Here is a 21,771-nt window from a genome sequence, read left to right on the forward strand (position 1 = left end):
ATATATATATATATATATATATATATATATATATATGCCAAGCGGTATTAGCATAACACCACTTATTATTCGGTGTCTCAGTATTTACTGCATGAAGGGGTGGATGGACGAATTAATATTGCTTCCAACCTAGGCTTTTTCTTCCTCCTTTTTTTTCCCATGTACTTTTCATCATTTTGGTCAATAATATTAAATTTTGCCTTTTGATTTCTAATGAAGACCATGTACTCTCTCTAGGGTTAACAAAACCAAAGACTATGACAGTAGAGAAATGAAAGTTTCCCCCAAAAATAACATAAGCCACCTACTTGTTAAAGTTTAGTTATGCATGTTTCTGTTTAATACTATTAGTGATAAACAAGCAATTAGATAGTCTGTTTTCATCCCTTGGTACTGAGAATCACAATAGGAGATTGTAATATATGCTACGCTGTTTGTTGGCACATAGAAAAATCCTTGTTTACCTGTTAATTCACACTAATGCCATGTGAGAGGTGTTACTTGATTTGTACAAAACTTAGAAAATAAAGAATTAAATCACATATCTGTTCAGGATCCTATAGTTCACATGTTACTGGTTTTGAGGAGAAGTCAGAGGTCTAGCTTTGAAATGCCAAATATTCCTGTAGTCATCCTATGACACTTGTGTTCATGTGAAAGAAATTGTTAAATGATGGACTGTAATATGAAACAATCATTGCAAAATTTCAGCTCTTTTCTATCATTCCTTTGACTACTTCTCTGGTACTCCGTAGTTACCTAGCAGAGGATGTATGAGAGGCTCTAATACATTTGCTAGACCCTCTTTTGGAAATACATACAGGGAAACAGTTTTGATTTGTAAATTAAATGCTTTTTTATTTTTAGTTTCTGTCTCCTTCTCTTAGTTGATTCCACTAAGATGCAGGTGCTTCAAGCATAAGTTGTATTTATAGATCCATGTTTAACAAGGGTTCCTGTGCTAATCTTTTAAAAGACTGTGTTACTAATATTAGAAGTAGCCATTATCTAAAAGATACTTAATCACAGTTCTACAGATTAATAATTTTTGTGGAGTCGCTGTGGTTAAAATTGATCATTTTCCAAAACTTGTTTGTAACAGCAAGCAAGAAAGGAGAACGTCAAAAAAAGAGAAGCAGAGGAAAGGGAAAAACGTGCCCAAATAGCCAAAGAATTGGCAGAGAAGGAAAGGCTTGAACGCCAACAAAAGAAAAAGCGCTTATTAGAAATGAAGACTGGTGAGTACTGTCAGCTTTGCTATTTGTACTGGTTATTAGCAGTTTAATAAACTGTGAAAAAAGAAGATATGATCACCTATTTATATAGTTAAGCTGTAGAGCATTTTTTTTTTTAAATGGCTTTCCCCCCTTAGTTTACTCACAAGTAGTGCTTTTATCCTAACTGGTCATTTGTTGTAGGTAATACTGGTCCCCTGGTCTATTCTTGTAGTCCCAGTATATTCGCACTGTTTTGACTGCTACTTCAGTAACCAATCTGTAATAGTTTATGTCAATCAATAAATTAACAACTATAGAAAACTGGGAAATTCTATTGGACAAGTAACTTGTTTTTTTCAACAAAATATTCTAAGGGAGGGAAAAAGTGATGGAGGGAAATGTATTGATTAAAAGAGTCTTAAGAGACTTATCAACCAATTGCAACAAATGGAACTTACGTATATTCTAATCCAAACAAGTGTAGACAAAGGCAGTCTGAAATACTTGAACTTTTTTTCCCTGTAGACATGACAGTGTTGTTGCGAATATATTATAAAGTATCTTTTAGAGACTTATCCTGAAATTTTACAGACAAAAGTATGTCTGCGATTTCAATCAAAATAGTCTAGCATGACCAGGAAAATAGGTGGGTGTGTAGATGAAACAAGATTGGCTATAAATAATAATTGCTAAACTTGGGTGATGGGTGCTCAGAAGGAAGGGTGTGTTCACTATAGCATTGGCTCTACTTCTGTATATTTTGAAATTTTCTTTAATAAAAAGCTCTTAAAAGTGGAAAAATTACAGTTTTACAAAGATATCTATGTATATATTCCAAAGCTAGAAGATATCACTAACTTAGAAGCGGAAGAATTAAGTAAATTGTAGTTACATTTCACTCCCTCAAAATTCTGGTTCTTCCACCTCTAAGCCACTAAGGATTACAGAAAGCTTTAATTAAAATCCATCAACTTCACTGCTAAATTACCATAGTTTACAACTCAGGGCTGCAAATTCACCTAAAGTTTCCCCAGGGGTAGACAGAGATGCCTTCTTTGCCTCTTTTACTTTCACTTTTACAGACATATTTTATCTTTAATAAAGCAAACTGAGTACCTTAATGTATCACACATGTTTCTTCCAGGAGAAAAAGATAATCATCTAAGCACAGCTTCTTGTTTAGAAGAGTACACTTGAAATTCAGGAAGTGTTCTCAAAAATATCTTAAAAGTGTTAACTAAAATGGAGATCAGAAAGGTTTAACATTGATTTTAATGTTTCTGGAAATCATCTTAAAATAATTGACTACGCCTAATTTACCAGACATTCTTATATTAGAACATTAGTTCATTTAGTATTGGCCAAAGTGTCATCTGGATGAGTTACTTGATAGCAAGCACATGGGCTGTATTTGTGGGGTTTGCCCAGACCCTCTGGTCTGTCCATACAGGGCCTCTCAGCAATTCTCTTCTATCAACCTGGAAAGTTAAAACCTGGTAGGAAACAAAAATTTTAACGAAATGTTAGATCCAATCTAACATAATCTCAATAATGTTTTCATTTAAATTTTCCTTTCTCCTGAAGGCATTTTATTTTTTTTAATTTAATTTTATTATGTTATGTTAATCATCATACATTGCATCATTAGTTTTGATGTAGTGTTCCACGATTCATTGTTTGTGTATAACACCCAGTGCTCCATTCAATACGTGCCCTCTTTAATACCCACCTCCTACACTGTTGGTGGGAAGGCATTTTATTTTTAAGAATAACGAAGTTCATTTTATTTTTCCAATTTAAAAATAATACGGTGTTACAGAAAACACCTAAAAAGTAGTTGATCAAAAGACCATTGCCCATATCCTCCCATCCAAAAAAAAAAAAAAAAAAAAAAAATCCCTTTTAATATTTTGGCACATCTTTCTTTGAGTTTTAAAATTTTCTACCTTTAATAGTAGCCATATGATAGTACTGAGTATGCTGTTTGGCATCTTGCTGTACTTTCTGAATGTTTCCTGTTATTCTTGTGATTCTTAATTTGTAATTTGCAATACCCATGTCATTGCATTCACTGTATATGTCATATCTTATTTAATTTGCATTAGTCATAATGAGTCATAGAACAATAGTTATTTCCATCTTTTCAATGTGATATGTTTATGCATAAATGGCTGACAGATATTTGTAATTATTAGGATAAAGTTTTAAGACTTTTTGATGCATGTTGCCAAATTGATTTTCAAAAGTATTATTCTAATTTCACCAGCTTTTAGTATTAGTTTATGAACATACTTTGGTTGAATATTGTCATTTTTAAAGATCTTTGTTAATAAAGTAGAAAGTTCTGTTTTATCTTAATTTGCCTTTCTTTGAGTACTAATGAAGTTAGACATTTTTTCAAGTATTTAATAGTCCATTTGTATTTCTTTCTTTGTGAATTGTGTTTTCTTAGTCTTTTTCTTGTTGATTTACACATGTTAGCTCATTGAGGATCAGTATTTACCTTTTAAGTATATTTTCTCACTTTGACTTTTTATATCTGGACATAAAAAAATGTTTTATAATTTTTACTTTTGTGATTTTTCTTATCTTTAAATTTAGAGAGTCATCTTTACAACAGTTTTATATCCATTTCAATTATTTTTCTAGCTTCAGTTATTCATAATACTATTCTCCACTTAATTGTAATTCTTACTTAATCATTCATATACTAGGGTCTATTTCTTGAAATTTACCAAAACTGTTCTAATACTTACCCATCAGTTATGGTTATATTGGTTTCATGTAGGTAATTTTGCATTGAGAAGGTTAGTTCTCTTTTCATTCCAGTATAGTTAACATACAGTGTAATATTAGTTTCAGGTGTAAAATATAGTGATTCAGCACTTCCATGCAACACCCGGTGCTCATCATGACAAGTGCCCTCCTTAATGCCCATCACCCATCCCCTCACCCACCTCCCCTCTGGTAACCATCAATTTGTTTTCTATAGTTAAGAGTTTGTTGCTTGGTTTGCCTCCCCCCCCCCCTTTCCTTTGCTCGTTTTGTTGTTGTTGTTGTTTCTTAAATTCCACATATGATTGAAATCATATGATATTTGTCTTTCCCTAATTTTGCTTAACGTTATACTCTGTAGCTCCATCCATGTCATTGCGTATGGCACATTTTTCTGGCTGAATAATATTCCATTGTGTGTGTGTGTATATATATGTGTGTATATATATATGTGTATATATATATATATATATACATACATACCACCTCTTCTTTATCCATTCATCAATTGATGGACCCTTGGGCTGCTTCCATAGTTTGGCTATTGTAACTATGCTGCAATAAACATAGGTGTGTATGTATCTCTTTGAATTAGTGTTTTTGTATTTTTTGGATAATTACCCAGTAGTGCCATTACCGGATCAGATCATAGGGTAGTTCTATTTTTAACTTTTTGAGGAAACTTCATCCTGTTTCCTACAGAGGGAAATAAGGTAGATATGAATTTTTTTAAATAAAGGTTTCTCTTGCATCTTTTGGGAATCATAGAGCTTATCTTATTTGACCTATTGAATTACCTTATAAAACTTTATACTATATCTGCCCAAACATGGGTCTCAATAAGTGTAGGGTCTCAAATAGGTGTAGGGTTCTCACCTGAGAGAAGCTCCCCCAAAAATGCTAAGGTCCTTATGTGCCAGAGATTTTGACATTTCCCAGGAGAGTGCTCTTCAAAGGATAGTCAGGGTAACATTAATTTATATAGATAATATTAAATAAATACTTTAAGACTGTATCTTTACATACTCTATATTTGTGAATATTTTAATATATTTAGTCAGAAAGTGATTTGATAGGAAAGAAAGTTACCAGGTAGGACGCTACTTTTGAAAACATTTGAAAATTTTGGAAATCAACTTTGAATTTCCTTTTTTCCTGTAGCCTCGGGAATTTTAACAAATCTAGGGATATATCCCAAATTTCAGAGCACCTAAACATATAATATCCTCACCAAAGTGAAATACCTCTTCTAAAACCCTAGTAAATGATGATTGTTTCAAGTGGTCTTTAGTTTTCCTTTAAACGTAAGATTGCTAATATAGAAGAACAAAGTAATCAGTCTCTTACTATAGTTGCTATAGCTAAGTTAGTCATATAAGTATCAAATATATTATTTGTTGATATCTTTCTTACATTTAAAAATAGTACAGATATGCAATCACCTTTCCTTTCCATATTAGATGTAGAATATGCTTTTTGTCAAATCATGATTTTTCCTAACATTTGGAGGCTTTATGAAGTAGAAGTCAGTAAAGTAGTATGTCTAATTAACAACTACAGAAAATATTCTTATGCAAAATATCAGTTTTTGACACTCTTAACAAATACACTCACTGGATTTTATACATTTCCTATACTTGACAAATACTATCTTTAATTAAAATGTATCACCATGAAAAATATAAGTGCTACAGTTTTCCACTTCATTGGTATAGAAAAGGCATTTAATAGGTCACTTTTGTTTAACAAGAAATAGTTTTTGTATTTATATGCTGGCATTACACTGATAAGAATAAATAAAGTCCCTGATGGAATGATGTTTTAATTCTAACAAGTTAACCAGAAAACCACATGTAAAAGATAATTTCAGATTATAAACAGTTAACTGAAGGCAAGACAACAAGGTAGAGATGGTGGGTGGTAGTGACAAAATTTGGTCTTAGAGAACTAAGAATATGATGTATATGGGATATACTAATTGAAAATATTGGTTCTAAAACTCCTTAGAAATTGATAGGAGAGGGCGCCTGGGTGGCTCAGTTGGTTGGGCAACTGCCTTCGGCTCAGGTCATGATCCTGGAGTCCCGGGATCGAGTCCCGCGTCGGGCTCCCTGCTCGGCGGGGAGTCTGCGTCTCCCTCTGACCCTCCCCCTCTCGTGCTCTCTGTCTCTCATTCTCTCTCTCTCAAATAAATAAATAAAATCTTTAAAAAACAAAGAAATTGATAGGAGAAATCAGGTTCATGTTCATGTCCTCTGCTAGGTGATATAGCATGTCCTTTACAGTATATTCCAGGATGGTTTACTTTTTAAACCTTATTGTGAGCTAAAACTCTATATAATTTTTCCTTGTGGGTGTTCTCTTTTAGTACAGAAGAACGTAATACTGCTCCAGTCTTTGTGGAAGTTGTCAGCCTAGCTTTCCTAATCTTTAAAAAAAAAAAAAATATAGAAGGGTGAACTGTTGAATTTACATTAGTGCTTTGTCACCTTTCTAGACCAGGGACTTTTTGTTTTATCTTATTTTCGTATGTAGGGCACGCAGCCCTGAATGATAGAGAGAGAGAAAAATGTTCACATAACCCCGTCATAAACCCACAGGGAGCTTCCTTCCATATATTTTCATGACTTTAGTATTTTCACCATGCAAATAAGAACTGTGTTTTTTCACAGATGTACAAATTCTTGTTTCACCACCTGAGGTAGTAGAGTAAATTAAATCCCTGCTCTTTCTTATCCACTGTAAATCATTACTTGCCCTTGGCGAAAGAGCAGGTAACGATTTTCAAGTCTACTATTTATTATCACTATCATTTCAGGATGTGATTTTTGTTAATAGAATGAAAATAAAAATAGAATAGTGGGCTAAATTTCCCTAAGAAGAAAAACGAAGCATTGAAAATCCTTTTGTGCAGTGAAACTAAGAAAGCACAGAATCTCGTATTGTCATGTTATAGCTTTAAGAGGTCATTTTTCTCATTTTTGTTTTCTTTAAAAATGATGAGCCTGGAGGTCTCTTAAATATTCACACATACAGTTTTGGTTATTTCCTTTGAATGGTTTGTTATTAAACAAGCAAAGAAATTCACTACATTTTCGTGATGTCTTTTTTTTTAATCGGTATGTGAATTTCGAATATATTTTCTGAGGTTGGTGTTTACATTTTGAGTTATTTTAATTGAGAATATACCCAAAGTATTAAACATCTGATGTAGAAACCAGTAAGTATAGACACTCGTATTTATTTGTTTGAAGTGCACAGCTATCCTTATGTGTAATCATTTCTAGTAAGACAAATAGTAATAGCAATTTTATGTGATTATGTGCAAGTTTTTCGAGACTGCATTTCTGTTTCTTAATCATGGAAACAAATAGGGCATTTGATAATATAATTCAAATACTATGCTTTAAGACTTCCTGAGTATGTAAGTTGATTCACATAATTTTTAAATAGCACATCAGAATGGCCTTGAAATGGACCCAGTGTTGCATAGTTATGTTTTGTGGGGGAAGTAAATAAGAGCTTATTTAATGGAGCAATAAAAACTATATGAGCAGCTCCTATATTTCAGTCTTTAGGTTATAATTTGTTTATTATTTATTAGACTTAAATGTCTCATTTGGTACAACTTCAGTCTATTAAATAAAGAGATAATTAGCTTTTAGAAATCTGTTGTTTACCCACATGGCCAAAACGGCTCCTTTGTTTTCCATTCTGCAATTTAGAATAACTAAGTAATTAGGCCTCCATTTTAGAGGAAATGCATATTACATAAATACTACTTGGGAATGTCTCTGCCAATCTCAACAGATAGGCAATTAATGTGTGTACTTGCTCTCATAAAGGCTTTGACAATTACCCTGTCCTCTTCAGATATCATAAAAGTTAGATTATTTTCCATAATGGTGTATATTCTAGTTTTGTTCAGTGGTGCTTTCAGCTTTCTAGCATTTTTGGAGATTGATGCATAGAAATGGGCCAGTGGTTTTAATCATTTCTCTATTTAGAAGAATAGAACAAATAAGATTGCACTGGCTTTGATATATTTCTCTTTTCTTACCCTCATCTTTTATGGGACATTAGCAATAGCAACACCCACTTCTGCCACCATTTATTGATCATGTATTATTTGCCAGGTTCTGTATGTGTCCATTATTGCGTGTAATGCTTACAGCAAATTTATGCAGCTATTTTTATCAGAGTTGCTTAATGTCTTTGTACGTGGTCACAGATTGAGCAGGCACTGAAGCCAGGTTTTCTGACCAGAGGATGTATTTTTAAACTATTGTGCTGTTATGCCTTTACCACTGATGGTCTGACCATAGTGCAGAAAAAAGGGACCAAAATGAATTTTAGTAGTTGATACCTAGCACTAGACTCTATACCTATGTATGGAGGTTGAGAATTATCTTCTCTGGAAACCTTGGGTGAGAGGGACAGCTCTGTCTCTGGTATCGTAGTCAGTGGTTTTAAACTATAGATACCCTCTTCCTTTGTGTTGGGGAGTTTGAGGAGGATTGTCACATTAGGAAGGCTTTTCTACTCTGGTTCAGATTCCATTTTAATTCTTCTGATTATTCAAGCATTAGTTTACCCCAATGCGCAGAACCCTGAGGATACCATCAGCTGCACTCTTCCCCTCTAGGAAAGGGTTTTTCAATGGCCCGGATAGTTTGGGGTCCAACTCAGTAGCTAGAGCTCAACAGTTTGGAAGGGGTTGGAAACATCTGTAGTATTTTCATTACTTGACCCAAATTAGAAGTGAAAGAACCAGGAAATTTTGTAGGATAGTAGTTTATGGAAGGGGCACAGACACTTTGGTGTGCTTTATTCGAGAACAAATGCCCTTAGACACCTTCACCCCCGCCACCAGCTCTACCATTTAACAAATTCTTTTCTGATGGTATTAGGAGACTCCATGAATAGTATCAAGGAGTGTCCAGTGGGGAGTTTTTCCAAGAGTGTCGCCAGTAGTTACACAGGTTTTCATTTGTGTGCAGGAATCTCTTTCACTGGAATAACACCGTTTCAGTGGGGAAATCTCAGAGTCCTCCTTTTCTGTGCACTAATACACGTCTTCTCTGTATGGCTGTGCAAGGCCCACACACCATCCTCTGTCTCTTTACAAAAAAGCCTCTGAAAAGAAAAACAAAGAGAGGAGGCTCTCAGAGTTCTCTAGCACAACATACCTTGAAACTGTGATTTTTTTTTTTTTTTGTAACTTTCTTGAGTTGTGTCACTCTTTGTTAAACATCTTTATGGTACATCCTCATACTAATTGGCTGTTCATCCAATATTTAAGAACCATTCTGAAAATGGTTTTCATTGCCCTTCTGAGTATTCTGTAATATTAGCTATATGCCGACTAGAAAACGACTCCAATTTGTTGTTGTTTAAATTTGTTTTGTAATGCAAGATTAAACGCCAATTAATCGTAGACTTTTTGGGGGGCAAAATAATTTCAATCTTTATGGTGTTGTATGGGTTACTTCTAAGAATTTTACCAAAGAAAACTTTTTAGGACTATCTCTTAACTTATGACTCTTCTATTACCGAGCACAGATTCACCCTGCTTTCTACCCTCCGAGGGCAGAAATCCTACCAATCCATTATTTTAATCTTAGTACCATAGGGAGAACATTATAACTTTGACAACATAGGCTACAATCACAGTGCATCTTTTGTGTGTGTGACATTGACTCCTCCTTAGGTAACTGTCCCTCCCAACCCTTATTTACATGGTGTATACTTTCCAAACCAGTGGACTATTATGATGAGCCCTCCCATGTCACATTGCTAGTTCTGAGTAGAATTAGTATTTGTATTTGAAGTTATTTTTAATTTCAGAGAGAGACTGTGAGTACTGTCTTACTTTCAGGCATAACCATAGATCTCTCCATTCTTTAAGAAACTTATCCCACATCCGTTACTTACTGCATACTCTTTACACATCACGTAAATGTCTGTTTTTAGCATTTACCTTGAGAAACACAGCCCTCCAGAGAGAGAGGCTTTTGAACTTGATTGGTGCCTGTATAGAGTCCAGTCCAACACTTCTAAAAAAAAGAAAAAAAAATTATATCACAGTTGAAAACGAGGTGAAATGTATGCCATGCTTGAAGGCTGTTACTTAATTGGCACCAGTCAAAAAGCTAACAACAATCAATCGGACAAAACTGTAAAAGAAACTGGATTGCTTAGGGCTTGGGGCAGCTAAATCCACTCTGTGTCTATAACCCCTTTCCAATCCAAAAATACAAATTTGCCCCTGAAAGCTAGAAGTTTTTAAGTAATTTCAGTGTCCAAGCTCATTTGATGCCAGACATGGCCTGAACTGACAGGAGGCCCCATCAAAGCAGAAATAATAATGAGTTTAATTAGAAGATGCTGCCCTAGGTTATTCTGGATGTGGTAGTGTTTCACAGCGTATACACCGTTTTGACCTTCATACAGTCTGCAAAACAGATTGTAAAACACCTGACTATAGAATTTGTGGTTAAGAGGCTACGAGTATGTACTTCTCAGTGACTACAGTGACTACTCTCTGACTCTGTTGAACTGGTTATACCATCCGCTCTTTACCTCCGGCACACTTGTCCCTGCTTCTCTGTGCTTATTTCTGGTGTCCTCTTTGCCATAAATACCCTTCCTCTAATTCTTAACTGAATCTAACAAAATCGTGTTTGTTTTAATTCCAGCGCTCTCTAAAATGTGTTCTCTGAATATTTGTCCTTGATAATAGACAGTCTCTTTTTGGTAAACCATTATAGTCTTGCTACATAACTTAATGTATGGAATATTTGGTTGCCCTCATTTCATTTGCTTTAGTGTTATGCTACTAATCGATTGTATATTTTTCAAGAACTTGGCCTTCAGCAATCTTTATCTCATAGGACCTAGCATGCAGTGTGCGCATAGCAAATACCACAGAAGACACGCATAAGATTTGTCAAACAGTCGATAAAAATTAACTGGTCAAATGACATCTCTTCCATTTTGTGTTTAGTTTAGCATATTGTTATTTATATGTAAAGTAAAAATACAGATCAAACTACAGAACCTTGAGCCAAATTAGCCGGCACCTGTTTTTATCAATAAAGTTTTATTGGCAGATAGCCACACTCATTCCTTCACATATTGTCTGTGACAACCTTGGCGCTGCAGGTGCAGAGTTGAGCTATTGGGACACAGACTATATGTCCCACAAAGCCCAAAATATTTGCTGTCTTCTGCTTTACAGAAAAAGTTTACCAACTCCCGATAGTGATCAATAATCTATAGAGACTCGTCTTTGATTTTTATGGCATGTTCTAAAAAAAAAAAAAAAAAAAGACAAAACACGAAAACTATCCTGTCAACTTTTCTGCTGTCTCCCTGTAACCAAAAGAATGCATTTGCAAAATGGCCAATGCGTGTTAGAAAATGAGGATCTTGGGACACCAGGGTGACCCATTCGGTGAAGCGTCTGCCTTCAACTCTGGTTATGATCCCAGAGGCCCAGGATTGCACCCCACATCAGGCTCCCTGCTCAGCAGGGAGTCTGCTTCTCCCTTTGCTCCTCACCCCACTCGCGCTTGCTCACGCGCTCTCAAATAAATAAAATCTTAAAAAAAAAGAAAAGGAAAAAGAAAATTAGTATCTTGTAGTTAAACACAAAGCACTGATAAAAAATAATGGTAATTGTTAGGGAAAGCTAAATCTTTCAGCACAGAGAGAGAATCATGCGATTTTTAGGTTCTATTAATTTGAAATGAAAAGTTGTGCGGTTGAACTTTTGCACTGCCAGCAAGCACCTGCGCCGGCAATTGTTGCAGTCACCAGTCAGCACAACTATTGTGCTCTGTCCTTTCATCCCAGCGTAGAGCCCCCGGCATGGCTGTACTGTTGTTCGCAGATCTTTTGAGATGAAAATATCAATGTGTCAAAAGGTCATAGGGGAAGCCAGGTTTTTATTTCTTTATTAATAGGCTGTCTCTTTTCTCTTCCTATTTTTGGTCATTTTGACATTAAATTCTTAAGGTCGAAGGAAATCCATTCAGTGGTGCTGAACTTGGTCGTGAAGGTTGCTAAGTCTAAAGTGATTATCTTGCCATTTTAAAAAAAAGGAACTCAGTAGTATTTGGCTTTTGATGATGAATAAATAAACCCTAGGACAGATGGGGAAAATTAAGCAGAGAAATTGAATATTTATGTGTTACTTGAAAATGGTATAAACAGGCATTAGTGTTTAGATGAAATTAGACATTATTTTGTGATAGGATTTTGAAATATTGTTTCCTGGATAGCTTCCTTCCTCAGATATCCAGTGTTCTTCAAGAAAATTAGAAGCAGCATAATATTAACGGCGTTAACGTTGAGGGCAGCCTTAACACAAGCTTGGATGCCCCAAGGCAGGAAGAATTTGACAGACTAGTGTAATAACAGAAAATAGACGACTGACTGTTTTTGGAATAAGCAATTCTTGGGAGACCATTGCCTGGGTAGAATGAACTGTCACTATAGAACTTCCACCAATAATTATCATTAATGGTTAAAAGTGACAGTAATTTTAGTCCAGCACAATCCTTTGAAGGTTTATTTTTAAACTTTTAGTGCTATCCATGCAGTAACTCCTGCAAAGTCGAAACGTTTTTTTGTCAAATTAGTGTTGAGTTAGAGGCTCCATCAGGAACTTACAAGTGTCGTGTGAAGGTTCAGTGCCCTTAGAAGCTGGATAGTTTCCCTCCAAAGTCATCCTGACTGATTCTCTGACTTGCCATTAGTCCAAAGATTCTAAACGTGTGACAGTTCTTCTGTTTCACTGCAAAGTCGCCCTCAAACGTCATAAAGTCAAGAAGGCTGGTGAACAAAAGGGCCTATCTTAATTCAAAAAAGCCAAGAATTAAGAGAAAGGCAGTCTTTTTATTGTACTTCAGGTATGTTTTATAAGTATGGATTCTGCTAGTGCTGAATTGCAATTATCATCTCTTGTTTCCAGTGGATAGTCTTGATGCTAATTAGGTTGTATTTTCCCTTGGATTCATATGTGAATAAAAGGTTTTTTGTTTTTGTTTTACTTTGCCTTCATTTATTTTAATGTTTATTATGGAACAATGTTGACCTTTCAGGGGAAAAAAAGGAGTGCCTTTTGGTAGAGTCAAAAAAATGTAGTGCCTTTTGAATGCATGGAGCGTTTTCATCAAATAAATATTAAATTAGTCAATAAATAAGTAAATCTAAATATTTTAATAGATTATCCTATGATTTTGCTGTGCCTCTGTTGATTATACTCTGATTTCAGCTTTGGTAGAGGACAATATCATTTGTGGTAATTAGAAGTACCTTTCATTCTTGCAAAAAGACCCTAATGCTGCTCGCCTTCCCCATAGACTGCAGCTTATCTAGGGACCTTATCTATGGGATTCTAAAAGAACTTGGCCTGAGGAAATGGGGCATTTGGGTTATACTGTGTTCTGATTGATTCTTGCATTTTGACACTTTTAAGACACACAGCATTGCAATCTGAGGAAACACTGTTTCCTAAATCATGGTGTCTGCTGAGACTGAACGTAAAATGTCTTAATGTTATATTTGGAGGCGTAGTGGAGAGTTTAAAAACTGTTCCCTCTCTACTTGGAAAATTAGGAGAGCCCAAATGATGCTGAGCTTTGTTCAGAACTGCTTTACTTGTGGTGTAGGAAAGCTGGGGAAGGAGTACTGTTTTTCAAATCTTTCAGCGCCCCCATGAGAAAATTCCCTTTTTATGTTTGGCGCCATTTTTTTTTTTTTTTTTTTTTACTTCTAAAGCATCGCACTTGGATATAATAGAAATGGAATAATAACTGAGTCGCCATTCATCAACTCTATAAACAGGGAAAGGTAAGAAAGGAGAAATATCTCCAGCAGTGTTTAGAAATGTTAGAATCTTAGGAACTCTAAGAGATATAAAAATTTCCTCCCGAGTATTACAGCTTAGCTAGGGAGGCTTGTGTGTGCACGCATGCTTTCAGCCTGCTCCCATTTAAGTGCAGTTAATATTGAAAACAGAAATAAAACGTCTTAAGAATTTGGTGTATTCCTCCTGAAACTTATCAGGGGCCTCTGTGGAATGAAAGTTTAGCTTCATTCATTAATTAAATATTTATCTTTTATAAAATACAAGAAAAGAGGAAAGTGACTTGAAGCTTTTACTATAGTTACTTTACATGATACTTCAGCTAATGTTCTAATTTGGCTCTAAAAGATTTGCTTCTTTAAACAGGAAAGTCAAACATAATATTATTTCTCAGTCTTACAAAAATAAAACGCTTGTATTTAAAATTAACCACGTTTTTTAAAAAGAACCTTTTAAAGTGAGCCACTGTTTATCTTTCCATAGCAGGTGTTTAATAAGCACTTTTAAAACATTAATGGAATTCACGTCTCTGGGGTAGAAATTCCTCAGTTGTACATATTCTATCTGAGCCAACCACTTAGATGTATATTTGGCCCAATCCTGGGACGAGATATGGCATCTATCCAATTTGTTTTACGTTCTTTTGTAGTATGGGTAACAAATAGGTATTTCACAGGAGAACAAACTCAGGTGTGCAAAGATGTAAGCTGTTATGAATGAAGTTTCATTTCTGACTCTGAAACACCTGCCTGCCTAATGGGAAACCACGTAGTCATTTCTCTCTGTGTATGTGTTTCAGCTCAGTAATGCCAGCGTCGGATTCAGTTATTCTTGTTTGAAATCCCTGTCGGTGCTCTCTTCTTATTGTCCTCCTCTCTACAATGGATGCCGAGCTTGAAAGCCAGCTTGCAGGTGCTTGTAGCAGCGTGCACTCTTCTTGATTCAACTCTGGGCCGAAACCAGCCTCCCTACCGTGACATAATTTCTTGTATCTTCCTTTGGTAAGGGTGAGGTCTCTTTCGCTCTTGAGTGGGAATCTAGGAGATCTGCTTGGGTTCTCTTAGACACCTCCTCTGCTCCTGGATGTTGGCGATTCTCAAAGATGTCTCCGCGTTCTGCACTTGGATTTGCACTTTCTCTCTGCTCGCTTCTTTTTCTCCCCAGCCAGGGCCCCTAGAAGTCACTGTGCTTCTCCCAAAGCACTCATCCGTGGGGACTGCAGCCTTTAGCTTAGGTTTGTCCCCTGGCTGCTTCTCCAGAGCGCATGCTGCGGCAGTGGACCCGCCGCTCTCCCAGGGCTGCACGTTGCACATAAGACGCTTCCGCTCTTGGATGCCACTCCCTGTGACTCCATGTGAAATCCTACCCTGTGAGTCCCATTTCCTCCCGGAATGAGGAACGGTGTGTGCAGGGTTCCTACCCTGCAGGTAGCGTCCTACCTTTCCAGTTTCTCCCAGCAGATGGGGGCATCTTTTCGGTTTATGCACAACCCATGAATGTGATGTACATTCTCTCCTATGTGGATAGTTCCAATACTGTGAATAGTCCTTTTGGCCTCCACCTTAGGGCAGAGCCAGGGAAGGTGGGTTAGCATCTGAGCAGTAGTGGCCAGACTTCTATTGGTCCGTTGAAATGCAGAAACTTGAATTAGGTGGATACCAAAAGAATACACTAAAATGAGCCAGGGCTTCCAAGTCTGGAAATCCACTGGGCTGTGTAAATTAAGACACGGAGGCATGAAGTTCATATTTGGACAGCAACAAATAATGTAGCAGTCCGGAAATGCTCTTTGGGTAGAGCTGTAGGAAACAGCAAGGCTAAATTGGAAATCGGGAGAGTGTGTTATGCTTTAGAGTTTTGCTTTATCCTGTAGGTACTTTCCAAAGGCATTGAGCAGAGCAGTGATAGGGTCTTATTTTAGAGAGATGGCTCTGATGGCAAGAATGCGTGCTGAAGGCTTCAAGGATGTGGCGCAAGTAGAAAGAGTGAGACCAGTTAGGAGATTGTTGCAATTTTGTAGGAGCTAAATGCCAACAACCTGAACTCAGATGTACTGAGAAAAAGAAGACAGGGCAGATTTGAAAGGCAGTTTAAGATGGTACCAGTAGGGCTTTGTTGCTGATGAACTATGGGGACACGGAAAAGCTTTCATGACAGGGTAGATGGTACCTGTCTGAGCTTTAGGACATGTTGATTTTACATCTCTAATTTAAAGCCCTTTTATCTGGGGCATAATTTCACCTGAAAGGGTCTGGCAGAGGGTATGAAACACAACTGCACATCAATGTTAACTTCTTTCCTAGAGGAAGAGAACAGTCTTCTCCGTTAACAAAGACAGTTTGAGCATCTTTTTGTAGCTACGCCAACCAAGAACATTTGGGAACAAATCATGTTAGCGCATGAGGGTAAACTGGGGGTGGGCTTCTCAGGGAGCGGCTGAGGGTTGGGATGCGTGTCAGGTAAAACAGACAACGTATCCCATTCTCCCCTCGGAGGAAAGAGGGGCAATCCCACTCCTTCCTTTTCAGTGGAAATCCGCTCAGGCATTCAGTTCCAAGACTCTGGAATTCTCATTATTGAAGTTTGCGTTCACATTTATTTTTCTGTCCTATGTGATAGTTTTAGTGCATATTTTGTGAATTTTTAAAAAGCATCGATCACACCTTACCTATCATTCCAAAAGACACTCCCAAGCCTCCTGTGTGATTTGCTCTTGTGATTTTACATTTCTGACAACAAATTATAAAAACTGGCCTTGGAATACCTCCTTTATTAACAGAACTGGTACTGTAATGGTGAAAAGAAGTTCTTCCTATCAAAAGGTTTTCTCCAACAAATATTTATTGAACATGTATCATGTTATGGATACTTTCCAAGGCCCTGGGGATGTAGCAGGAAACAAAACAAGCAAATATCCCTGCCCTTGTGGGTCCTGACGGAGAAGACAGACGACATTTAAGATATATAGTGTTAGAAGTCAGTAAGTTTTTAGGAGGAGAAGATAAAGCAGGGATGAGAGATAGGAAGTGTGCAAAGGAGTGACATTTTAGATAGGGCAGTTTTATCCCTTGCCAAAGTTCTTGATCCTGTGGACAGTGTTGTTATTCTCTTAGAATGCAAGCGGTATCCTGTAGTGTTGAGTGCTCCAGCTTAGGGTTGGGGTGACCAGTATTCCAGCCCGGCTTCACCGACAGCTAAGTGACAGTATGCAGGCCAATTAGCTTCCCAGATTATAAGTCCCCTTATCCATCAGAGAAGGTTCCTTCTAACCCTGCAAAGTCCATCTATATTCCATAAGTCAGTTTTTAAATAAAAACATGCCTGAGCAGTCAAAATTTGTCCAGGCCCTCCACTAATTTTATAACACTATCCTCTATTAAAATACGAGCTCTATTATAAGACACTTTTCATTTGGCAGGAAATTAAGAGTCTCTCTCCCCATGCAGTATGTTTTTTGCTTGGTTTTGCTTTCCATTTGGTTGTAGGACAATTTTATTTGAAAGTTAACCTGTTTAGAATGTTTTCCCCATACTTTTGATCAGTAAAAGGGAGACACGGGCTTAGAAAAAGTTACTAATTTGGGGAATTTAGGGAAATGTATATGTATGCCAGTATGTATAAGGACAAATCTTTTCATAAATGAATTATCTCTTATGTCAGTTACTAGTTTGCTATCCATGCTTTCCTAATTTTCTGAATGGAATGTGTTTAGTATATATGTAGGACAGAAATGAAAATCTTATATGTTACCGAATTGGCTGACCTTTTTACAGACTGACAACTTCCCATTTTCCCTGACAAATACTCAGTCAGCACTTCAGTCTATTAAGAGCAGAGCTCATTAACATGCATAAACTAGCAGCCTGATCTAGTTATAATGCATCTTTAATGTGTGACTTACACGGCATAGTGTAGCTCTTTAGTCTTGTAATAAAAGGTAGAGTGGCCTCCAGTGATTAAGAGGGTTCTGAGATCAATTTAACCTGGGTAAAACCTTTATCCCTAACAACTGTCATTAGGAATGACTAGCATTCCAACTAATTAGCCCACCATTTACAACCCATAAGCTTCTCACAGATGGTAAATGTTTATAAACACCCACAGATGTGTGCACAGCTGACTCTCAGTTATCCGCAGGAATAGGGGACATAGATAATTTAGATTCACTTACAATACAAACCACTCATTTTAGCTAGTTTCAATCTCCTTTCTCCTTGGACTTTTTAACCACAGCTGTTAATGAAGTGGCAAATTAACTAATGTAATTTCAGTTTCTCCTATTGATGCACATACCCTATGGTGGAAGCACTAATATGTACATACGTGGTCACAAGATGGCTGGCAAGAAGATGAAAATAGGACCCACAAGCTTAGATAAATGTATTAAGCAATGGAGAATTGTTCCTGTGTGCTCTTGGCCGTATGTCCGGACACTACCTGAACTCCTTGGAAGAGAAGAGAGTATCTCCCTAAATTTGGAATAAACAAAAAAACACCATTTCCCTTGGCACTTTGCATCCTGTGTTAACAATCATTTTTTTCCAGATAATTCTTCCCATAATTTAGTCTCAATTTTTCATTAAAATATCAGCCTATCTACATACATGCTGAATGAAGATGAAGAGATATAAACATAATAACCCAAACATTGTGAAGTTATTTCTTTGCCTTATTTCCTTCAGCCTAAGAAGTCTTGGGTCTTGCACTTCTTTTGTACATTCTTAATCTAAAACTTTCATTTATTCTTTGTGTACTGGGTGTATTTCACTTGTCCAAGCAAGTTTAAAGGCAATATTTGATAGAGCTCACCCAGAGACAGGAGCTGTGTGAAGATAACTGAGTCTACAGAATGTGCTGTGAAGGGCAACCATTTTGTTTCCTGGCGAACTACAGAATGTATACTGTCTTCTGGCTGAGGCATTCATAAGTTAATACAGTTGTTTTCCAGAGTTTCCTTACTGGAGGAATATTTATTTCAACTTATTGGAAAGGAAAATTAATCATTCCATTACTGCATATTGGGAATATTTTAAGGTGTTTAAAGCAGAAATTGTGTAATACATTAAATGGTAACCAAAATTAGTGTCAAAGAACTTGAATGATGGAAGAATGCAACACTGAAGAAAGAAATCTTGCACTATTGGAGCTCGCCCATAGACATGTAACTTTTCAGAAAAGTGATACACTAGTTTTTACTGTTTTTCATTCAGCAGGATTTATAAATACTAACAAGTTATATAGGAATCATATTGGCTATTTCCCTGGAAAGAAAAGTGACTGGGAACTGAGTGCTTTGAGATAGTGAGATCCTTTTATACATGTTTGCCTTTGACAGTTTCCTCTGCTTGAATAGGTGATACCATTCACTGAGATGAAAAATACAGGAGGAAGTGGAATTTGGGAGAAAGTGGTGATGAATTTCATTTTGTAGATGTTACCTTTGAGATATCTATAGGACACCCAAGTAACCTTGTCTCAGTGATTGGGTAGGGGTGAGGGTAACTCAAGCTAGTTTGCCTGAGACTTTCCCAGTGTTAGCACTGCAAGTCCTTTGTTCTAGGAAACCCCTTAATCTTTGGCAAGTGTGGATTGTTGGTCCCAGTAGTTGGGACTCAGGAGTAGAGCTTGTGCTATTGATAAAAACTTGAAGTTCTTAATATACAAAGCTGTGGGATTTAATAAACTGCTGATGGAGAGTGTGAGGAATGGTATATGTGTGGGCCAAGGAAGAGGAGCCAAGAAAAGTTTGAGAAGGAATCACCATGAGAATTGTAGGGAACAGAAATTCTGACATCATGGAGCCCAGGGAAGAGATCATTTCAAAGGAGAAGAGTTAGTCTACGTTGTCAAATGCTACCAAGAGATCATATAATAAAGAGAATGACAGTTGTCCCATTGACTTCAACTCAGAGGAGAGGTTTAGAGGGTTGATAAATGAATTTGGGAAGTGAGACTGAGATGTAAGAAGGGTAGTAACCAGAGGACATTTGGGGTCAAGAGAGGGCCAAGCATGTGTTTACATTTGTTTGAATGTAGTTGGGGAGATGAGAAAGGGAGGGAGATTGGGAAGGGTACTCAATTGAACAAGGTCCTGAGGGCAGCAGGAACAGTGCAGAGGGTAAGGTAACAGTTCAGGTGGAGGAAATTGTGTTGGAAAGCAACAGGCTGTGCTATTGTGATGGGTGGGAAGGAGGAAAGGCTGGGTCCAGGTGTAGATACGATGGTAGATTTGATGTTAGGAAGTTAAGGGTATTTTCGTCAAGGGGTTTCTATTTTATATCTGAAATAGAGGAAGTCCTCTACCGAGGAAGGACAGTGGTTGGTTGAGAGGCGTGAAAAAAGTATGGAAGCATTGAAACAACCCCTGTCAGGGAGTGGGAGTGAGAGCCTCCTGGTGAAACATAGGAGGTGTGTGGGATAGCATTAAGAATTCAGTTGAGGTTGGCAACTGTGATTATGTACTGGTCCTGATTCTGCAGTATTATTTTTCACCAGGATTACTCAGCAGCTGATATATAGTTTCAAGAAGATAGAATTTGGGATCCATTTATGTTTTACCAGGAGTCTGAAAAAGGACATCAATGGAAGAAGTAAGATATTGGCAGGTGAATCACGGTCAAAGCAATGAACTATAGAGTATTAGCAGACAAACAAGGAATGAAGACCGTGGGTCCAGGGCTTTGGAGATTTCCAGGGACACGTGACAGAACTCGTGAGAGAGGATATAAGAAGGGCAGGAGTCAGTAGAGTTTATATGAATTTAAGTTATTATTAATAAGATAGTTGTGGTTGGTGGCAAAGTTCAGTTATGGATGTGAGAATGGGTAATGGACCGTTAAAGAGAAAGGATTGGTCCCTGGAGATGAGGGAGTCAAAGAATTCATTTGCTGTTAGTTTAGTTGGTCATATGGGGTTTAATTCATGCAGGATAATGGCAGGACTTGGCCAGAGAAGGAAGATGGAATCAGATGACCAAGTCTATCTTGAATAGAGGGGAGACTAGTGCATAATTAGGTGGCATTGACTCAGAAGGAGGGCAGTGATATAACCAAATGGCATGTTTCTCAAAGCATTCTTTTTACATCCGGAAAAAGAAGTGATGCTCTGATATAGTAGTAAAGTTGAGGGAGAAGACTACTCCCCTCTCTTCTACCTACACTCCTACACGCACATAGTGTATGAGAGGATGAGGGACATCAACTAGGAAGGGGCAGTGGAGATCATCTGTCCAGTTTCCAGGTAGAGGTGAAAGGAATGTTCACTGAAGACACTGGGGCAGTAGAAAAGTTGTTTATGCCAATAAATATTGAGGAAGTAAAGGCCAGGAAGAACTTAAATTTTGGCCAGTGGTGACCAAGAATGATAGTGGTAGTGGTTTAGCTGGCCTCAAGGTTTTAACCCAACTATAACAGTTACCCAGTGAATGGGTTGTAGGGAGGGATCATGAAGCCACAGGCTGACTAGACTGATTTTAGTATTTCCAGATACTCCTGTTCCTAGGAGAATTGGAAGATGTCTCTGGCCTTTCTCTGTGGCCAGGGAGTCTTCTGTGACTGCATTCGTTTATTGCCAGCTTCCAGAGAAAGGGAGCAGGCTTCTAGTGAATTGGGGGAAACCTAATCGGTGCTTGTTGGTTGAGTTACCAGCTACGAAAGCCACTGTCTGTCTGTACCTTGAGGCATTTCCTGAAACACCTCTAAGTACAACTCAGCTAAGCTAAAGATCTGAGTACTTCTCAGCCTGCAACACCTCTATACTAAGAAAAGTATATAATGGAAAGAATCAGAAAGATACTGGTTCAGACCTCCCCTCTGATACTTAGCCATGGTAGGGCTTTGGAAACATTACTTCACTTCCTTGAGCTTCAGTTTCCCTGGCTTTAAAATGGATGTGATAATAGTCACT

The 21,771-nt window shown here is 37.2% G+C and overlaps 1 protein-coding gene across 5 annotated transcripts in view; it reads left to right on the forward strand.

Annotated features, from left to right (window-relative positions):
* The window catches only part of DIAPH3 (diaphanous related formin 3), a 488,952-nt gene that overhangs the window by 322,065 nt on the left and 145,116 nt on the right, over window positions 1–21,771 (forward strand). For all 5 annotated transcript variants that reach the window (XM_073894471.1, XM_073894473.1, XM_073894474.1 and 2 more), the window contains one exon: window positions 1,103–1,238. In XM_073894471.1, coding sequence (XP_073750572.1) covers window positions 1,103–1,238 — 136 coding nt within the window. The remainder of the gene's footprint in view (window positions 1–1,102; window positions 1,239–21,771) is intronic.

The sequence above is a fragment of the Callorhinus ursinus genome, unplaced genomic scaffold (assembly GCF_003265705.2).
Source record: "Callorhinus ursinus isolate GAN/ISIS: 27379988/994484 unplaced genomic scaffold, GSC_fseal_2.0 scaffold7, whole genome shotgun sequence".
Taxonomy (NCBI): Eukaryota; Metazoa; Chordata; class Mammalia; order Carnivora; family Otariidae; genus Callorhinus; species Callorhinus ursinus.